This window comes from Dermacentor albipictus, chromosome 8 (genome assembly GCF_038994185.2).
Source record: "Dermacentor albipictus isolate Rhodes 1998 colony chromosome 8, USDA_Dalb.pri_finalv2, whole genome shotgun sequence".
Classification (NCBI taxonomy): Eukaryota; Metazoa; Arthropoda; class Arachnida; order Ixodida; family Ixodidae; genus Dermacentor; species Dermacentor albipictus.
This window is the reverse complement of record NC_091828.1, coordinates 129,387,868-129,408,695: the sequence shown is the minus strand read 5'-3', so window position 1 is coordinate 129,408,695 and position 20,828 is coordinate 129,387,868. Positions and strand designations below refer to the sequence as shown.

Genomic DNA, 20,828 nt, shown 5'->3' with positions numbered 1-20,828 from the left:
TTCACTCCGCGTCAACAGCGTCGCGCCCATGCACGCATCGCGTGACACCGTTGCTTGCAGATAGCGCAGGGACCTTATTGAGATTGTACCCTTTATATGTACTTTGCACCTGCTCTGTCGAAGCCTTGTAGACGCATGCATGGCGCGTGCGCGGTGCGGCGGCTTGCTTTCGTGCCGTGCCGCATTTTTATGACTCGCAGCGTTTCGTCGCAGGTTCCGCATCTCCGGAGTGCGAAAGGGGCGGCGTCCTTGCAACGCGTGCAGAACGGTGCCGACAGCCAATTGAAGAGTAGCGCAATCGAGACATTTCGGTTGTACGTGTACCCTGCCCATATATAGCACTGTATCCTTAAACTAAAGCGGCGCTGCCGATGGATATATGGCGACAAACCTCCGTTCGCAAGCAAATCGATTGGCGCTGAGCTGTGCTTCTGCGGCTGCTCAATGCCGTATAGCGCCAACCTTTCCTTTCGTGCTGCTGAAATCACTTCACCCAACTTGGAACGATACCGCAGCAACGTGTGCACGTCAGTAGTGCCATTCACTCCTCGACTCTAATCGCTTCGCGTTGCTCTCGAGATGCGCCAAGGAGAGCCTCGGCCCTAACCTTGCACAGCATGCGCGACGCATGCGGCCGTTTTTGGCTCAGTGCCCGCTACTCTTTCGCGGAACGCTGCAAGTCATGGGGCGACACAGCACTTTCGGTGGCGCCGTATTTCCAGAGCCCAGGCGAGGAATTTGAACCGTTTCCTGGCTTCGTGTCGCCGATGAACGTCCGCGGTCGTTGCTCGCCTCGACCACGCCCTCTTGGTGGCTCGCTTTAAGACAAAGCGCGAGAAGGATTCGCAGCGCCGGTCCAAGTGCCGAATGATTCTCCGGCTCGAACGCGACCTTGGCAGTAAGCGGCACCGCGAGCAGCGAGCATGTACGCAACATTGTGCGCCGCTTGTTTAGGTGTCGTTTGGCCGCGTCACGCTGGGTTCGTGGTCTGAGTCGGCGATTCGGTCCAGTCGTGAGAGCTTCGCGCGGACGACTTGCAACTGCGTACGTGCAGTTGGTGCTCCCGCTGATCAGATTTTGAATGGTGTTACTCTTAACGTACCGAAACTGCAGTGTAGGCTGTGCCGTATATAGCGGAGGACAACGGATTAATTTCTACCAACTTCGTGAGACTCTTCCACATCCACTTAAATCTAATTATGCACGAGCTCTTTTGCATTTCGACCAGAAATGCGGCCTCGTGCTCAGCCGCGCAACGCTATGTGTGTAGCCACTAAACCGCGGCGGGTCAGCAAAGCCAGCGCTGCGCACTGCTTTGTGTGGGCGAATTTCGCGAGTCGATTTTTGGAAACTCCGTTTTGTTCCATGGATGAGAGAGAGAAGGCAGGGCTGTTTACGAGAAAATCGTCGATCCGGTTGGATGTACTGTGCTGGGTGAAGGGGAATGGAGAGATGAGAGAGGGGATCACGCGCTGCACGTGTGCCAACAGCGCCGCGCAGTCAAGGCTACTCGCACGAGCCACCTAGTCGTCCTCAAGACGTGCACGAAAGTGTCTTCACTGCTTTCTGGATGAGAATGCACGCGCGGTTGATTGGGCACGAGGCAGCAAATTTCATCAGCATATTAGGCGAAATGTGCCAACCTGAAACATCTAATCGACAAACGGTCTAGGGCTCCTAATGGACCAGTTACGTGCGAAGCTCGAGTATTGGAATCGGTTGTCCGCTTGTCTGTATGTGTTAGCGTGGACCCTTCACGCCGCCACGAAGGAGAGGGTCCTGCTTTCACTGGCTTGTGGGCCCCTTGCCACCCCCCACCATCCTTACCCTGGAGGGCTCTGCAGAGGCTTCCCCGCGAGAAGCCCCGACGAAAATGATGCCGTGCTGGCTTTCTTCGCAGAGGCCCCGCGGGCAGTCCTCACGACGCGCATGTGTGCCTCCACGACCGAAGAAGCCGCGCGCGCGATCGGGGTCAGCGTGCCCGCCCATCGAGTTACGTCCGATCTAAATCGACGGGGAGAGCGAGGGGGTGGATCTATACTTTCCTGCATTCGTGCGCGTTCACGTCTCTTGCTTCGAACGAAGAGAGAGAGAGAGAGAGATGTGCGAGGGAAGCTTCTCCGACTATGTCTCGTCGTGCACGAACACGCGTTCACACGTGTTTGCGCGCGCAATCCTTGTCTCAATAGAATAAACAAGATCGAGCGATACCGGCGATGCGGCTTCAGTCCACAAATCGAGGCGTTCGTATGCGAATTACGCGTGTCGCGTTACAAGCCGGGGGCAGAACTGCCACTTAATCCAAAGAAGGTAGGTGCGCAATGCGATCAGTAAAGCCTTCGTGACGATCACGATTGATTGGCATCCCCTTGGACACGGAGTGGTGACAAATGCTCACCTAGCCTGCTTGGGTCACTCAAGTATGCTATACATGCCTTTCCCGCATACCCCGCATTTCGATGGGGGAAAAATGCGAAAACGCCCGTGTCTCGCGCATCGGGGGCACGTAAATCAAATCAAATCAAATCAAATCATCGTTTTGGCACGTAAAGCCTTAAAATTCATTCACTGTAGTCTTTAACGGACCACCCGTGAATTTAAGTCTTAAGGGAAACAAATTCTAATCAATGCAATGTGAATTTCTTGGATCGTCAGCGCGTTATAGACGTCCAATAAGGTGCAGTTTTTTACGAGTCTGTTCGTCACCAGCGCAGTACAGCACCCGTGCTCGTTGTCTCCCTCTGCGTTTTCGTATTCCATCACGAGCTGGTAATAAGGCACCAAATAAGAAATAATGAAGCGAATAGTAGTAGTAGTAGTTTATTTAAATAAATAAAGGAAAGACGGGCAGTTGCTGCTGACTGCATGTAACTGTCTGGCGCTGTCAGCATGCCACCCAAACGGCGGTCAGCAGTAGGGGAGGGGGGAGTAAAATGACAGGGAGCGAGGAGAGAGTGAAATCATGCAACATGTATGCAAGCAAGCGTGACGCTTTGGGCACACTTTGCGGGGTCAGGGCTCGTCCCTCGCTGCCGCGTCGCCCACGGTCGAGCATCGTGCCAGTGAACTCGCGGCGGATCAAGTGCGCCGTCGCGTCTCGGAGGGCCAGGAAGCGCGCGAACGCCTTCCCGCGGGGAGGACGAGTCGGTCCACTTGGGCGGCCGGCCGCAATCGCTGCCGGGAATAGAAACCGGGCCGAGCGCGCGGGGGCAGCAGCGGGCTACGCGCGCGGCCATTGTGGTGCACCCCTTGCGCAGGGGGCGAGCGAATTGACGGTTTGCAAAAATACTGTTGCGCATGCGCGAACACGGCTGTCACGAGCGCCCTCTACATGGTTAGGTACGAGAAGCAGACGAACAACCAACGCAGCTATAGCGCGCCTTGAGACGACGGTTGGTGGTGGTTTTGATCGCGGTATTTTCGTGAAAAGGACGGCTCGTTGTGTTGCGTATTGTGCACAAAGTGTTTCACTAGCAAACGGAGCATGAGTTTATTTCGGTTTCCGTCCGAGAAGAGCTACCCGGCGAGGAAAGCAGCATGGATAAGCGACGGCCGGAGATGCTATCACAGCACACAACTTGCTCGCTCCTCGCAGAGCCGGTTCTCATCGCGCTATTATCTGCTACTGAATTGTCATATGCCAGAGCTGCGAAGTTATTTCGGCCTGCAAGCTTCGAGACACCCTTAAACGCAGCCGCATTTTGCCGGAATAGGGAAAGTTCAAGATGGACGGGGACGGACAGCGCTTGCGAACGCGCCGTGGTGTCACTCAGTTGTCGCTGACATGTTATTATACTAAATATTATAAAGTGACGTCGAAAGTGCGGCTCATATGACAATCAGCGCCTAGTACTACGCCACTGAAGTGATCGAAACACACCATTCGAGGGCAGTTGGTGTGACCGACGGGCAGCGCGGAGCGACCACAGCGCGACGGAGTTCGGCTGGTTTGCTCTTTTCTGCCGACGGTGTACAGATAGGCAAATGTATTTCCTATTTAGCCTTTTAATATTGATGCATGAGGTAAAGAGCTAGCAAAAAACTATGCGTTCACTTCCTAGCAGAAGCTTCTTCGTAACCGGCAATACCCACGGCCAGCGAGCGAGGCCTACCGTCTTCATCGATGGCAATTAGTGCGTCGAGAGAACGGCGCGTCGTTTGAGACATTCCCGTATTTGCCGTGCGCAAAAAAAAAGGACCGTCGTAACAAGTCAAACAGCTCCGTGAAGCTTTGCTTTGTTCCAGATGGGCCATATTAGTAGGATAATCTCTCCTAAGCGGCACATCACACTCGGCGCGCTGACTTTGTCGGCAGCCGCCGAACGCTCGAGCCGGCAGGCCTAGCTCCCGGTTGTCGAAGCAGCAGCCGACGGCGCTTGTAATGAAAACGGAGCGGGCCATAAAGTGTTTATTTTCATGAGTATTTTAGTGTCTGGACGATTAGGTCGCGGTTAAATGAACGCAGAGTTGGGTCTCTCTACACTCTGTCGGCAGCAAAGAGCAAATAAGGCTAGCCGCCTTGCACGGTGGTCGCTGCGCGCGGCCAGTCTGCGAAACCAAGTGTGGAGACTCGGCGACACATCGGCAGCATGTTTCGACGACGCGCACTCTGCTCTTTGTTGAAGGAGTGTATTTCGCTCGCGTCAGTCCCGTGCTGGCATCAGCAGCCCCGAATATACGATATCTTTAACGTAATTGTCATTCAGTGCCGAACCTCGATGAGCCTGGAGAATAGTGGCAGTTATAGAAAGCAGATATTTCCACACGCGATCAGTTTGAGTGGTACGCTTCGGGAAGTCGGAGGTCTATGACATGCATGAAAACTGGAACGGAGTGACGGCGTCTTCAATTATTTTTGGCGTCATGAACACACGCGGTTGCCGCGGCAGAGGCCAGGCAGCAGCCGAGAAACGAAACTGGCTCTCTAACCACATACTCTCGCACGCAGAGCACTGCAGCTTCGCCTGTTGTGTGCCAGGTGGCGCTCACTATTTTGCAAACCGTCCATTAGCGCTCTCTTGGTCGGCTAGTCATGTGCGCGTCCACCTTGCCCCCCACCCCCTCGTGTGTTCGCAGTTGTCTAGGCCGCCGAGCGATTCGACATTTCGAATTGCAGTCTCCCGTCCGATCCTCCGTGTACAGTCTTTCGTGACCTCCGGTAACCCTCGACGCCGGGGTGCGTCTCTCTCGCGGGGGGAAGATGGAAGCGTGTCAGCTCTCACGCTGCAGAGGTTAAGCCTTGTGTTGCGATGGCCCGTACCCACCCTGGGGGATTTGACCGAGAACTGGTTAGCCCAGAATAATACATTAGAATATATGAAGTGGCGACGGGAATCAACGACCTGTTTAGAGTAGGTTGGTTAGAGTCGAAGGAAACGGAATTTGGAGAGCGTGCATCAGTGGAAAATAGAGGAATTGCTGTCTTTCATTCCTCCTCCTTTATTAGATGTGGAACATCGGAAGTTAGCCGCAGAAAGGGCCGACTACCTCAACATCGTGGCTAGTAAACACAACGAAAATGAAAAAAAATAAGGATAATGAAAAGTCAAAGCACTGTCAAAAGTCTATGAAGAAATTGCAAAGACACTGACAGCGCTTCTAGACGCGGGCGAATGTTATACTTACAGTAACATGGCATTCCCGTTGTTTGATGCCTTCGAGGAAAGGTATGGAAGCGGCAGAAAGGACAGCACCCAATGTAGCCGTCAGGAACTGCCCTGTAATACAAAGCTGCCAACAAAAGTGGTATTCCAATAGGCGCACGGGTAGACTTGGACAATACTCACTCTCTCAAGCATGTTTCCTCTTCCTTTGAACATTCTTTGGAGAACCTAACCTAGCTGCACATTTTTGGATATATATTCGCTTTTGCTTTTCTATTAGCTGCTTGTATGTATATCACCACTTTAGCCATCCGACTAGCCTCCTGTTACAGGTCTCATCAGTCTTGTATATTGTGTTTTGTGTTACGGGAAGCCTAATAAAACCTTATACCTTATTTACTCGAATCCAGCTCGGCCTCGTTTCTATAAGCGTACCTGAAAATTTGGAAGGTCATAAAGAAAACATATTCTCCAATGCGAGCCGACCAAGAAGTAAGCGACAACAGCGACAAGAAGTAAATTACATTTATTGCCAATATGTCCAGCGCGCCAGCCACGCACTTGTCCCGGCTCGGTGTATGCAAGCACTGTGCTCGTTGCAATCGCGTCTCGCCGGCAGCGGACTTTGAATATACTGCGACTGCGCCCTCACTGATCGCCTGCTTAAATTTGAATAAATACGGTACTTGAGTACAACGAGGGAATATCTTCATCACGTGCACAGGCTTTTTCTCGCGCGGAGCGTCACGACGGCAGCCGCGACTTTAGCTTTTCTCCGCGACGCCTCGAAATCGGTCGGCGTGTGCCTGGCTGCCAGCTGTATGCCAGGCATGCAGTGGCGCGTCCGCCGTCCCTAACGAGACGTCGTGAGAAGCATCCGCGGACTCGCATTATACGTGCAGCTAGGATCGCCTCGATTGCGGGGCGATCGGGTTGCGCAGCTCGACTAGTGTGAGACGGCGCGCGCCGCAGCTCGGCTCGAGAGCCGTGCGTGCATGTGCTTATGGCGCTGGTTCAAGGACCTCCGGCAGTGCCTCCCCGGGCGGCAGCTGCTGGTGCTTGAGAAGACAAACCAGCAGGAGGGAGGCCGTCTGTCTTGTTGCACTGCAGCAGTGATAGAAAGTTACGTGAAACATGGCGGAGAACGGTAGCTGCGTGCCGCTTTCAGAACGAAAGCATCAGATTAGGAGGATATGAAGGAACCGTGCGTGCGCGCATTTATCTGCAACGAAATATGCGTGTGTTTCCGTGCATACTATTGGCCTCAACGGAAGCTCGGGCCATGACGTGCCAAGGCAAGCTGACGACTGTCGTAACAGCAAGCCGCTTGCGCTGCCTAGTCTAAAGCTCTCTCCTGTCACTGACTGAACCGAGAGCTCGCCAACTCGCGAAAGTGATCAAGCCCGTGGCCACGCAATAAGTTCAGTTTGGGAGGCGGTATCGATGGCATGCTAACGAGGGTCGCTCTGGAAGCAGCGGTCTCTTCGCAGGCTGGAAGGACACGTGCCTTCTCTGGAAGGGGCTCCCCTTGAAGCCTCGCTGCGAGCTTTCCCACGCAGCAGCAGCAGCAGGAGCGACGTGTGATGTTTACCGCGTTCGCTTGCACGAACGCCAGTGGCCCGTGCCAGAGAGGGGGGCCGGCTCGTTTACGAGCGTCTCGGTATGCAGACGGGGTCTTCTTGTGCGGGGACGCGTGAGGGGCAGCGCGGTCTGGCCACCGTATCGCGTGTCTGCTCGAGGGCTTCGAAGTGACTGGCATCTCACCTGGCGAACGTACCGCGTAGTGGAACTTGCCAGACTATGGATAATTTGTAACTGCAAGCTTTGTTGTATGTGTGTAATAGTTATCTTAACCCCGTCCTCTCCGTTATCCTCTCTCCGTCTTTTCTTACCCTTCCCCCTCCCTCTTTCACTGTTGAACGATGTTTAGGTGTTGGCAGACTGCGCTAAATCATTACTGCGATAAGCAGTAATTTCCTTCGTTTTCTTTATTTATATATTAATTTACTTAGATACCAACTGTATTTACTACTACCATCCATAGTAAAACAGAACCAGAGAGTGCAAGGGACCAAACGAAGAACGACACGTACACAGGGGGCTAATGCACTACCACCACTATACAAGCTTGTGAAGCGAGTGGGTCGGTGGGTCGTATTCGCGCACCGTTATTCGAGCAGTGATCTTCCACGCCTTGTCGTACTCCCACAGCGTTATCGCGTCCGTCTGTTGTGCCATTTGTTCAGAATCTGGTTTATTTCGGCAAGTAATCGGTGCCAATCATAAAAACTTCATTGAAACATATTCCGTCTCTGAAGTCGGATGCCCAAGTTTCAAGTAAAGAACAAAGCGGTCAAGTCACGCATGCACTGTTTTTTTTTTTTTTTCTTCAGCGCGTTAACAACTCGGAGATCAACCGGGTGCCGGGAGAGCTGCAGAGATGCGGAACGCACCTCGCAGCGTTAAGATTTTAGAACCAGTGGCGTGAGGCGTGCGTGGGCGACGGGATTCCCGTTGAGTTCGAGGCACGGCGCATCCTCGCGATGCACGAGCCCAGCTCGGGAAAGCGCACGCCCTGCTGACCACGGCGCGCCGCGGTTCGCCACGTGTGTAGGTGCGCGCGGGGGTGCGCCCCCCTTCGCCGCCGCGCGCGTAGAGCCAACGCGCGGAGGTGGGGGTCGTCGACCTCGGCGCGGCGGCCGATCCATTTCCGCTGGATCTCCCGCCTCGGGCGTCGATCGCCGCGCGGACCCGCTCCGGAGGCCTCGCCCCGGGCCCCCGAAAAAGAAGAGGGCTGCAGGTGCACCGCGCTCCCTGGGAGCCTCGTACCGGCGCAGCTCCCGCGCAGGCGATGGACGGGAAAAGCGGCCCCTGCTGTGTCGCCCGTGGACTCTGCCGATCGACGGCGATCGCCAAAGATTGGTGAACCTGCCGCGGTACTTCACTGGCTACGGCGTTCTGAGGCTGCGGGTACGAATTCCGGACGCGGCGGCCTGCATTTTGATCGGGGTGAAATGTAAGAGCGCTCGTGTACTTGGATTTAGGTGAAGGGGGAGAAATTGGCATCCACCCTAATTGCAGCGCGGAGCTACAAAGTAAAACGCATACGGGTTTCTAAGAAAACATCGCATTTGATGGTAAATTCGACCTGGCCCGTGCGCGTTAAGGATTCCCAGGTGGCCAGAATTCATATTAAGCCTCCCACTACGGTTCCCAGAGACGCCCCAGGCTTTGAGACGATAAACTCCACGAATCGTTCAATCAGCCTTGCATGACGGCCTGCCGGGAAAAGAACGGCTGCCAGTAACCACCGCCGCTCCTTACGCAGTCTGTCGCTGTCGCATATAAGGCAATATGTTGCGTGCGGCCACTGCATGGATAAATTATATTATATTTATATTACTGGTAACACTTAATTTCCGTACGGCCCATGCGCTGTCGATTTAGTGCGGACCAAAATAGTGCCCAGGAGCCTAAAGGTATCGCCGCCATACGCGTCTGCAGAGTGTGATAAACGGACGCGATCCGCACCTTTCACCACGTGACCTTCGGCTGCCGTGTTCCTGAGAGACCATTGATAATTCTTCCTTCGCTACCTCCATATAGGCACGCACACTCGAAAAAGAAATAGTAAAAATAGACCCTGCCCCTTCTATTCTCCCTTCCCGCAGCTTCAGGCTTCACCTTGTATCGACGGTCGCTACAAACGTCTTCACCTTCGTTAAGTTCGAAGCGAGATACCCAGCTTGAATCGCATTTGCCTTACTGACGCTCAGTTCGAGCGTGCGCATATTCTCGCCAGCGCGAAGTCGCAGAAGCACGCTGAATTGTAATCTTTTCGCTAGCGCACAGTTTCCAATACGGGGCTGTATCGTGGCGGGCATACGACGTTTCAGTCAACTTATGGATTCTATTTAAACGGATATCTAAGCGCGTTTATTCTAAGTATTATCGGCCTTCCTCATTGAAATTCTAAACCGCACGCGCTACCCGGACATTCTCTTGTTTTCTATCAAAGGCCTTGGAGGTTCGATCAGCTAGTGACACCGATCAATCGGTTATCACGTCTGAAGTGTATGCCATAGCATGAATTCCGGGCAGCCTCGACAACAGCGGACTTCCGATTGGCGAGGTCACTGGCTCCCATACATTCTCAAGGCTGATGCACCAAGACAGCCTGAGGCTGGCCGGCTTCTTCGCCTTAGCACGTGCTTTTCTTCAGTGCCCGCCATGTTCTCCACCCTGACATCTCATATTTTAGCCCGTTGGTTTCGGCTTCCGTTCTGCTCTACTGGTCAGCCGCAGTTACGAAATGTCGAACTTCATCGACTTACTGCACTGTTTGATCGCAGCGGTCGGTTCCAGTGTGCTTGCGAAGGAGACAGTGCCCACAACAGACAATGGCAAGAAGGGCACACACACGGACTAGCGAAAAATCCGTCTCTGCCCGTCTGTCCTTGTACCTTTTGCGCATTATGCTCCTCCTGAGCGTTATGAACCAGCTAGCCCAGCAAAAAAATTTATTGTGCTCCAGTATACCGGGGTGCCTTTCTGAACCACGGAGGTCGAAGGAGGGAGCACCACATCACGTGACTCGGCCTTGGCAAGCTGTGAAGCGATTGCCTTCGCATTTCCCCCTGAAAATCGGCCCACTACGTGACCCTATAGACATTCAGCGCATGGGTCGATAATGTTTGGTTCCCGTTAGTTTTTTTAACCAATGGTCACTTGTGGGCAACTCTGCCTGCAGAGCGGGAGCACTAAATCCTACCGCGCGCTCTGACATGATGATCACGTGATGTGCCGAGTCGTTTGGCTTCAGTCGGGTTACTCAGGGCTCCTTCCCTGTTGTTTCCTCCCTCTATGTTGTGCACTCTGTCAAACTCAGCCACGTTGTCGAATTCGCCATCTTTTCACTTCTGATAGGATAACAAGGCCGCTACGGCTTCTATGGTTGGCTCGAAACCTCAGCATGGCGATGATTGGCCCATTCTACCGCCATAGTCCAGAATAACACCCCTGCACTCCGCTTCGAAGATAGCTCGCACGTGGCAACACCACAATTCCGCGAGCTTGTTATTGAGTTAACGGTTTATTTTAGGTCTGTTTTTCGTGCTCGCAGACGAAGTTATTTGAAGTTTAGTTTATCTCGGTGAAAGTTAATTTGCGAGTTAGTGTGACGATTTGACAATGTTATATATTTACATTCTTTTTTTTCCCACCTGTGTGCATTCATATGTGATGCGCTTTGGCTTTTGTATCACAACCACAGAAAGTAACTGATGTTTTTTTTCTGCGAGGCTAATGGAAAGACTGCTCACGCAATTGCCCTTTCAGCGGCCAATATAAAAATTTTAATATTTCTCCTGCAGTGTTATAGCATGCTTAAAAAGCGTTTCGTGACTGGAAAGTCACAGGGGTACATTTGCACTGTCGACACGCCTTTTCAACCTCGCCTCTTCTATGACATTTCCATGGGCTTGAGGAAACAAAAAACTGTGTGCTGGATCCATGACGAAAAAGGACCGCCGGATCGGACCGAATGGTCCTGGTTCACGCCCACCCGACTGCCGGGTATTTTACGTCATTAAAGAGCCTTCGCGAGTTGTGTGTGTGTACGATCTCGATTTTAGCCAAAGCCAGGCACAAACTACACTCGCGCAAATAAAGGAAGCACAAATATCGGTCGCACTGCCGGCTCGTCGTTTCCACTTGCGTAGTTCCACAGAAGCGGGAACTTTTCTGCCGCGTTCCATTTCGCACTGTGTAATCCTTGCGCGCAGACGAGGTCACTGCCGGAGACGCAACAGAATGAGCACGCGATGTTCTCGCGGTCATCTCGTAACGCGGGACACGCTCACCTGGCGGTCATGCGCTGACGCGCAATTATACCGCGCCCCTCATAACGTAACGCCGCCTCTGCACGCGCCGCTCGGAGGCGCAGCATGCCGCATCCAGAGGAGCTTTCGCCTCGGCCAGCGCGCGTAATCCTTCCATCGCGGCGCCGAAAATAGCAACGGCTGATTACTCCGCGCCGCGAGCCTCTGAACGCGGCGTGCTTTATTACTTCGCTCGGGTTCTTCGCGCCCGACCCTCGCGTTTCGGTTGCGTGAAATGTGGAGCGGCTACCGTGTCGTCTGCACGCAAACAGCGCTGCTTATACCCGCCCGAGTCCCTTTGAAGGAGCGCCGGCTCTCTCGAGAACTCTTTCTCCTTTTGTTTTTTTGCCCTGCGTTTGCTGTCCCTCCAGCGCGCGTAATGGCCGGCGCCACGTCGGCCGTTGCCTGCTCGCGTTCTGATTACCGCGCGCGAAACTTTTTTTTTCTTTCTTTCCTGGTATTGTGCATCCCTGTCGTCGCTTGTTTAGCTTTTTTCTTCTTCGAGTTTCCTACTTTGCGTTGCCCCGCGCTCGTGGATGCTTTTCAAGGTCATTTGGACGGGGGTAATCGGCGTGGCGAGGTTGGCCTGCGTCGACGAACGTTACGGCGGCGGCGACTGCGAACCAGTTGGCGTCACAGTATCTGCCTTCGTTCTCGCCTTACTCTTTTTTCTTTCGTCCTAAGTTCTTCCTTCAATACGTCTTCTTTTCTCGTACCCTGATGCAGTGGTCCTTCGTGGCCTGCCGTGTCGGGTCTTTTCATCTTCCTCGGCGAAGCTGGGACCTTCTGTTTCGTGCGTGGCACTCCATTCCGCGGTCCCCACGCATTTGTCGAACCGCGCCGGCAGATTGGAACGCTACTTCACGAGGTGGAACTGCTCTTCGTAGTTTCTCAACCAAATGCTGAAGAACACTTACACCGGAGAAGCGCTGACACATTCACCTAACCCCAGCAACTATCACGGCCAAGATAACGGAGATCTGGACGCCCCCATCAGCTTCGCAGAGCTCTACTCCGCTGCTCGGGTTTAAGTACACGGCACCGGAACCCGATCGAATTACCAATGCGACGCTGAGAAACCTGAGCGACTCGGCCATCCAACACCTAACCGATTTCTTTAATGACGCGGTGTGGAAACCCCACGGCCGACTACTCTTGGAATGGAAAACGGCAAACGTTATTCTAATACCGAAGCCGGGGAAACCGCGCGAACTAGGCCAACTACGACCCATCTCGCTCCTCCTGTCTGGACAAGCTTTTCGAACGAGTCGTCCTCACCAGACTCAAGCGAGACATAGAGCAAAACGGTCTGCTTCTGACCACAATGTTTGGCTTCAGGAGAGGGGTATCGGCCCAAGACGTCTGTCTATACTGCTGAAATACGAAGTCCTGAACCCCCCATCCTGAAGTCCGCGCAGGATCTTGCTCGCACTCGACATTCAAAAAGCATTTGGCACCATCTCGCACTCCATGATTCTTGAGGGGCTCGAGGACGTTAGATGTGGTGGTAGAATATATTGCTACGTGCAAGACTTCTTGAGCAACGGCACCGCCCATATTGGGATAGGTACGACACGCTCACTCCCATACAACCGTTCAAGGCACCCTTCAAGGCACCCTTCAAGGCTCCGTACTATTACCGCTCCTATTCGGCGTCGGCCTATGCAAACTGGCACTACAATTGGAGGAGCACCGAGATCTCGAGTGTGCCATATACGCGGATGACATCACGCTATGGGCTACTGGAGGCTCGTGCGACGACCGGCAAGACATCCTCCAATGAGTACGGTACAGACCTTCATCAGCACGGCGTGTGCCGAGGCGCCCGGCACACGCCCTCTCGACGCTAATAACGGACTCACTCGCTAACTGGTCGTGGGAGGCGCGACTCACCGAACTGGACTTGGGAAGCCAGCTGGCGACTCACGACCAGGCCTTGCAAGCCTCAGAAGCCAGTGGGACCCTGGAATAGGGGCTCCACCCATAGACACCCCTCTCATTTATGATTCGTTAGTTTTTCTTCTTCAACAACGTTGGCTACGTTTACACAAACCTGGTGAAGTCGAGTAGAACCGGCCCGTCGTGCCGAAAACCACCCGTCGGGTTCGTGTGAAGGCTGGCGAGTCGGGTAGAGCGAGCGTTGAGGCGAGTTCGGTCAGCCTCCATGCAAGGCATGGGCGAACTCGCCCAGCCCTCTTGGTAAGATGTACGTAAACGTGGTCGGGTCGGGCTGGGTCAGCTCGACTTCCAGCTCGACCCGCTCCCGTCGAGCTCATGTACACGCGAAGCTAGTGGTAGAGCAAGAGATGCATGCGGAGCCAACGTTCCCACAACGAAACTCGTCTTCACCAGGGACAAATCCACTTCGTAATTACATTCCGCTGAGTTCCATATTGGCAAAAAGATGACGAAGGAGGGAAGGAAGACGCGGACGGACGAAGCATACGCGACGTAACTAAGTGTTGCTGTAGCGTGCTCAGCTATAGAGAGCTTTGGTATAGCAATGCTGGACTTCATCCAGAGATACCGTGGGAGTATTCCAGCTCTTTGATAGTCTGTCGAACATCGTGGCGCATTGTCAATAATAATAATAATAATAATAATAATAATAATAATAATAATAATAATAATAATAATAATAATAATAATAATAATAAGGATAATGATGATAAGGAAACAATTGCGCGCAGCACGCGTGGGCGTTCCTTATGACTGCGGCTTCACTTCCGCGTCGTCCTTGCTTTGTTTAGTCACTCTCTGTGCACCTTTGAAAGGAACGAGTTTCGTGTTTAAGGGATCTGGTTAGCCCATTGGCGAAGAAAATGAACGTGTCTTGAAACTACCGCGAGGCTGCACCCCTCCGGCATATTGAGTAGCGCGCGAAATACCAAAGTACGCCAGCTGTAGCTGCCCGCCGTACCTTTGAAAGCCGCCTTTCTTCGACGCGGAACAACGCTGCCTTCGAAAACGCGGCTTCACTCCCAAGCTGGCGTCCCGCATTGGCGATGCCTGCGTCTTGTTCCACTCTTCGCTTCCTCCTCACACACACACTCACGGCGCCGGTTTCGTCCGCAGGTCGCGAGAAAATTCAGCGCACGTTTGGCGCCGTCCACGTGAAACGGCGTGGCGCCGTGGTGGTGGCCGCAATACCAAGCGGGCCTCCGTGCGCGCTGCGTCGTATCTATTTTAGAGAGGGAGAAGAAAAAAAAAAAACGAGAGAATTTCGAGCCGCGCGCGATTCTATATAAAAGAAGAGAAAGCGTTTCTACGGAGGCGATGTTCGGCCGCGCGTGACGTCTGCTTGGCTCGCGTCACGCCGCCGCCCAGAACAAGCCGGTCGACGGGCCTCGCGTGTCGGGTGTTATTCTGGACACTGTCAAAATTCCGCCGTGTTAGCGTTTTGAGTCAACCAGAGCTGCTCTGTTAGCCAATCAGAACTGCCAATTTGATGGCGAATCGGACAATATATAGAGTAATTCGAGCGTCCAATGTAACAGTAACTCCGGGATGTCGTTCTAGACGTGATACAGCCATTATGTGGAATTCCTCCGTGTTGGCGTTTTGAGCCAGTTCAAAGGGTGTATATATATGTATATGTATGTATATATATATATCGGCCTTCGGCATCTTCAGCGTCTGCTGGAACAGTTAAAATATACAGCTGCGGCTGCCTCGTTGCGCAGACGTTTGCTTTGCTTCTTGCAGGGGCACGCTTGGGCTTGACACAATCTCGAGTGGAAGTTTGACGCTCCTTGCACATTTTTTTCGGTGATTCCACATTCAGTTGACGGTTGCCCGGCGGACTTTCCGTACCGGTTTGCTGCTGCTGTTCGCGGCTTTGCATATCTACCGCTCGTATCATAATTATTCAGGACAGATTTCTCAAATCAGTACGCCCGGACCACGAGCTCTTTTGAAGTCTGATCTTTGGCTGATATCGCTTTATTATTATTGTTATTATCTGCGAAAACCATCGGCTATGCCCCCTTTATAGGACGTGTTAAGCGTGGAAGGAAATGGCAGCTCAGTGCCGCAGGCGTACTCGGTCACACATACGAACAAGTTTCAACCGAATTGTCCAGAGGTAAATAAACAAGTAAATAAATAAATCTACGAGAATTCAAGACGCCGTACAGCGCACTCGTTCCCGCGCAAAAAGCGGCATTTCGTGCATCTGCTTCGGCGTTGGTCCACCACATCAGCCTGTATAGTTATCGCCGCTGGCTGCAGCGCGTCAATTATACGTTTTCGAGACTGCCGTGTGCGTCGGTTCGTTTAACGACGCCGCGCAAAGGGACTCCCCGGAGGCGGTATTGAAATATTACTGTCCTTAATTCACGCTAGCCAGCCGAACAGAGTCGCCGAACTGCCTATTATACTGAGCAACGACTGCTCCAGGGGATGTACAAAGTCGTTTGGCGGGAGGACGCTTTAAAGCTGCCTATGTAGCACTTGTGCACTCGGTCACAAAAGTTTACTGACCGGGGGACCTGAGAAAACATTGCATTTCAGAGCAATCTTCAACCTTATCTAGTGAGACCGTACAAAACTGTGTTGCTCGGTTGTACTATATAGTGCAGAGTGGATAGTCCAAATACACCAGATTTGCGTTCCGAGGCTGCTGTGATATTCGCCTCTTATTCAAATCCCGCGGTCCGTATGGTTCCGCGCTCGAGTCTACATCCTACAGATGCTGGATGGTTAGGTTGTCCTCCACGCGCGTTGAATTCCTACTGTCGCAAGAAAGTATATAGGCTGCACGAGCGCTCAAAGAGCCGTTTTCGCATAATACATGCACTTGCGAACACGTTGTCAGTCAATCAGATATGCAGGACGCCCACGCAGCGACCTGGGGTGTTTACTGGCACGTAAGAAGAGCCGAGTGGCCTCGGCCCCATTATATGCAGTCTTCTCTGTTCGTGCCACGTTCACCGCTGGCCATCGTCCAAGGCTCCCGGAATTGAAAGAAGTAAAAAATTGAGCGAGCGGGACATGTCGTATAGACCAGAGGCAGACCAGTTTCCAGCTTCCTCATTCCGTCTCGTAAGAGCCGCGCGCAGTTATGCCACAACACAGAGCTGCAGTCAGCCGAGTGCGAGCCAAATAATTAGCCCCGCTCTTTTACTCGTAGATAAACGGGCCGTTTCGCCTTCACAGGCCGATTCGAGTGCCTTCGTGCGGTAGATGTTTTACGCGAACTGTTGCGATGCGCAACGTGAACGCATAATTCATAAGCTCGACATTTCTCTATCAGTCAACTCTCTGCACAATAAACCTGCTCTTGGCGCATCATAGCCGTATCGGGTTGCCGAACTAAAGAAAAAAAAAACGAGGAGGAAGAGGGAGGGATGCGTACAATACTCATCTGCGGGTCTAATAGACACGGGTAATGTATACCAACAGTTCGTAGTAGGGCCCACGAAAATACACGTTGCCAGTGTGTAGAACTTTACCAGTGAAGGTTAAACTTGCCGGCGATGTAGTTTGCGCACCCTCTCTCTCTCTCTCTCTCTCTACACATATATATATACATAAATTCGTCCCGGACCAGGACGAATTTTTCTTCAACTGTGGCGCTTTTCTTTCGAGGAACTCGTATTGGGTTTCCTTTGTAGCAATTGCTACGAACGGGTGGATATATATATATATATATATATATATATATATATATATATATATATATATATATATATATATATATATATAGTGTGTGTGTGTGTGTGTGTGTGACGGAGCGAGACGGACACAAACGTGTACGTATATGGGAGCCCGCGGTATAGATTTCGCGCCCAGCGTAAGCACTTTCGAGTGGCGCTTCTCGGGTTGCTGCGTCCCGGCAGTTGTTGCCGCTCCGCAGAGAAGAGGTCGCCGCAGCAGTTATCCTTGGCCTTGGCCTGCCGCTGCTCGCCTCCTTCCGCGCCGCCTCGAAATCTCGATCGCGCCACACGTGGTCGCTCCTTGCGGGCCGGACAGTCCGTCTCGTCTCTGCGCAAACGATGAGCCGCTCGGCCGGATGATCCGCGAGCCGCTCTTGCCTCGCCCTGTACTACGTTGCACTGCACACACGCTGTGGATTGTTTCGTCCTCGCTGGTTCGTCCACCGCCGCCGTCTCTTCCGGCGCAAGTAAATCGGAATGGAAGGAGCGGTCTGGAACTTCGGGCGCCGCAGCAAATGGTATATTGTCGCTCATGCTTCGTTTTATTGTCTTTGTACGCGTAGCCCGTCTTCGTTCAAGTACGTGGAATTTCGCATCTGTGGTATGCTGCTCTATACGAGCTTTTACTACATATGTGCAGTGTGAGAAGCAATTCACCGAATGAGAAGCAGAGTCTTTCTTTTTTTTTCTTTCCTTCAGTCGTGTCTTTGTTAACGTCGTTTGTTTAACGTAGCCCATTCGATGAGTCCCGGGTCGCCCGCTGATGTATGACGCCATTTGCCTTTAACGAAGCCCGAGCTGTTCGTATCTTCGAGCAGAACAACGAGCTTCACCGCTGATACACGCTCAACGTATGTCGCCCAACTTCCCAGAATTCCAATAGGTCGCTGATACGGCGCTTGTTTCTTCTCGCACGAGCCCAATACACACGGGCATAAATGTATAACCAGGACAAACGTCCCGATTGCGCAATTAGACGAAACGTGCGGACGCTTACGGAACACGCAAGTATACGGAAGCCTTGTGCGGTGTAGCGCATACGTGACGTCGCAGCTTCTGGATAGACCGAGCGCTTCGTACGACGCGCGTATCGCTCTGCTCCAGCTTTGGGAGCTGTTCATCGCCGCCGACTTTTAACCGACGTTAATGCGCTAGCCGTCCGCCGGATTACGGCCGGCACGGGCGGGCTAATCTTCCAGTCGCGCGGCCATTGTGCATTGTTCGGTGACGAACGTGCGTCTCCGTCGGTCGTGCCGCTAGACCGGCGTCGCAGATAGAGCGCGGCGGCGCGCCTTTGTGTGTGCGCGCGTGTGACACACGTCCAGCGGTGGCGCAATAAGCCGCGGCCCGTTTTTCTCGGCCAGTTCCGGATCACGGGCCGTGCCGTTGCAGAGCGCGACCAGTTTCGTCTTGCGCGCGCCGTCACGAACGAGAGCTGCTGGCAGATCGCGACCCGCTCGAGGGATTCGATTCCCGTGCGGCCTGTTGCGTCACTCCTGCGGGGCGGATGTATCGCGGAAACGCCGGCCCGAACTGAGGTTACGGTGCGCTCGGAAGAATTGCGCGAGTGATCAGATTACTGCCGTTTAGCACGAACCCGTTTACGACTAACAGGTTACGCGTTTAAAGGTAGTTCACTGTATCAGATGAACGAGAAAGGAAGCGGAGAGGCTCGACTTTTTGTTAATTCGTTGCCTGTTGGTTTTATATCGCCGATATAATTGTGTCGGGTGCTTCGACCTACCGAAACTCCCTTAAAACGAACTTAAACGACCCTTCAGCTATGCGTGTGTTATGCACTTATATATCTGCTGTATAAAAGAAGTAAAAGACATTCGAGTGCTTTATGTGGCGCTGGCAGCGGATTTGGATATGTCCGATGTCCAGTTTGTTATGATGGAATTATTTTACGTGTCTATCGGCCACTAAGTTTCGTATGTACGATATAGAGAGCAATTTGCTTTATCCGGATTAGACTATGTTCTTTCCCATCCGGTCCGCGGCCTTCGATTCGGGCCGCTGCAAACTATCAATGACGAGTAGTAATTCAGCCATGCTGTGACATAACTCGGAAGGAGCGTGAAGTCGGGCAGCTACGAGACAGCCTCCTCTCCTTCGGTTTCTACGCGTGCGTTTTTGACTCTTGGTTTGCCTTATCTTCTGAGACATTGTTTGGCTCGTGATAGCTTTTAGATATGCCCTCGTCGCGATCAGTACAATGTAGAATATTCCGGTACACTACACGCATTCTCCGCGCCGGCTAGGAATTACCACTTGCCTGTCAAATGGTGAGGGCCTATTTCCCATCCATCCCTCATTCCATTCCTCCGTGACGTAACGTGAGCGGGGCTTCACCCGTCGAGCCGCCGCTACGGGGGAGGGCACCTGCTTGCGCGTCGCACGACCCCCTCTCCCTCGAGAAGGGGCGGGCTTCACGCCGGCCGCCGGCGCGCATCTGGGTTAGCGGGCGGCGCGCGCTCTGGCCCCAAATGGCTTCGGCGTCGGCGGCGCTGGACCAGACGCGCCACCACCACCGGCGCCTCCGCACCGCTCTTCGCTGCTCCTCTGGATGGGCCGGCGGTCGTCCCTCACCACTCTACACAAGATGCACCGCTGCGGTCCGTGAAACGCTTCCCGAGCTACGTCGTCGCCTCCGTAACGCAAAGCCCCGAGGAAACATCCTGCGACTCTGAATATTCGACCGTTGCGCTCTTCATTTCTCCGAAGCAGCAGCGTCCAGTGCAGCAAGGCGTGCGAGTTCCGAGGTCTTTGAGTGGTTCTTCCTAAATGCCTTTGAACTCGTAGAGGTGTATTTACTTTGACTTTTTCCTTGCGGTGTCGGCAACCTGTGCGGTGTCTCAAGCGTTTCTCGTGGTTTCTCGGAATATTTAGTTCGAAGGCACCTCGTCAAGATTGCCGTGATTTCGTCAACCGTCCCGCGGTTCCGAGTCGTCTTCACTGCGTTCGAGCTCTCGGCGCCCCGGCCCGGCCTTCTCTAAACCGCCGGCCGATTTCGTGTTGCCGCTCCATACAGCCCATAGCGCCTCGGTGTTCGACCCCGTCGCGGAATACGTTTGACGGCCCGAGTGAGCTGTTCGAAGCCAGCAGGCTTCCACTTTCTGCCGCCGTAGAAGCTTCTCCGGTGTGCAGCCATGCTTCTAGAAACCAGGTGACCTTTGGCACCTTTGCCTCTTGATTCCCGGTGCGCCTGCCGTCGTTACTGTGTAGCCTTTGAGGCCAGCTATTGCATCTTAATACCACTAAGAGCCGTGTTCGGTAGGCGAGCAAATGAGATGTGGCACTTTCGCATCGGAGGAATGCAGTGACTTGCCGCTTCCTGGATTGAGAGCGCCGGATGGTGAACTGGAGCGAGCGAGGAGGCGAGCTACATGATCGCGAGAGCAGAAGAGGGGCCAAGGTGTCGGTATACCTTAACAACATTCCGTGTGCGCCGAGTTGGTGTGCAGTGCCAGTGGCGCAGAGCGGATCGGTTGCTGTTCATGTGAGAAACAGTGTATGCGCTGCATAGGAGAGTGAGCGAAGGGCTTCCTTTGAGCGTTATTGTTGCGTGCTCAAATACATTCACACTTTGGATGTGTGCGTTGAAATGTCAAGCTCTGATCTGAAATGCAGAGCAAATAAGATGGCAAAGGGTGGTGACGCGCTATCGCCACACCGTCTATTTTATA

At 53.2% G+C, this 20,828-nt stretch overlaps 1 protein-coding gene across 2 annotated transcripts in view; it reads left to right on the top strand.

The window, feature by feature from the left end:
* The window catches only part of sn (fascin domain-containing protein singed), a 61,530-nt gene that overhangs the window by 20,751 nt on the left and 19,951 nt on the right, over window positions 1-20,828 (top strand). Inside the window, exon 1 of one of the 2 annotated variants that reach the window (XM_065452618.1) lies at window positions 19,657-20,308. The exons of the other annotated variant lie outside the window; for it this stretch is intronic. Within the exon in view, the coding sequence (XP_065308690.1) occupies window positions 20,292-20,308 (17 nt within the window). The 5' untranslated portion in view covers window positions 19,657-20,291. Of the gene's footprint in view, window positions 1-19,656; window positions 20,309-20,828 lie in introns of those variants that run through there. 2 annotated transcript variants of the gene reach the window in all.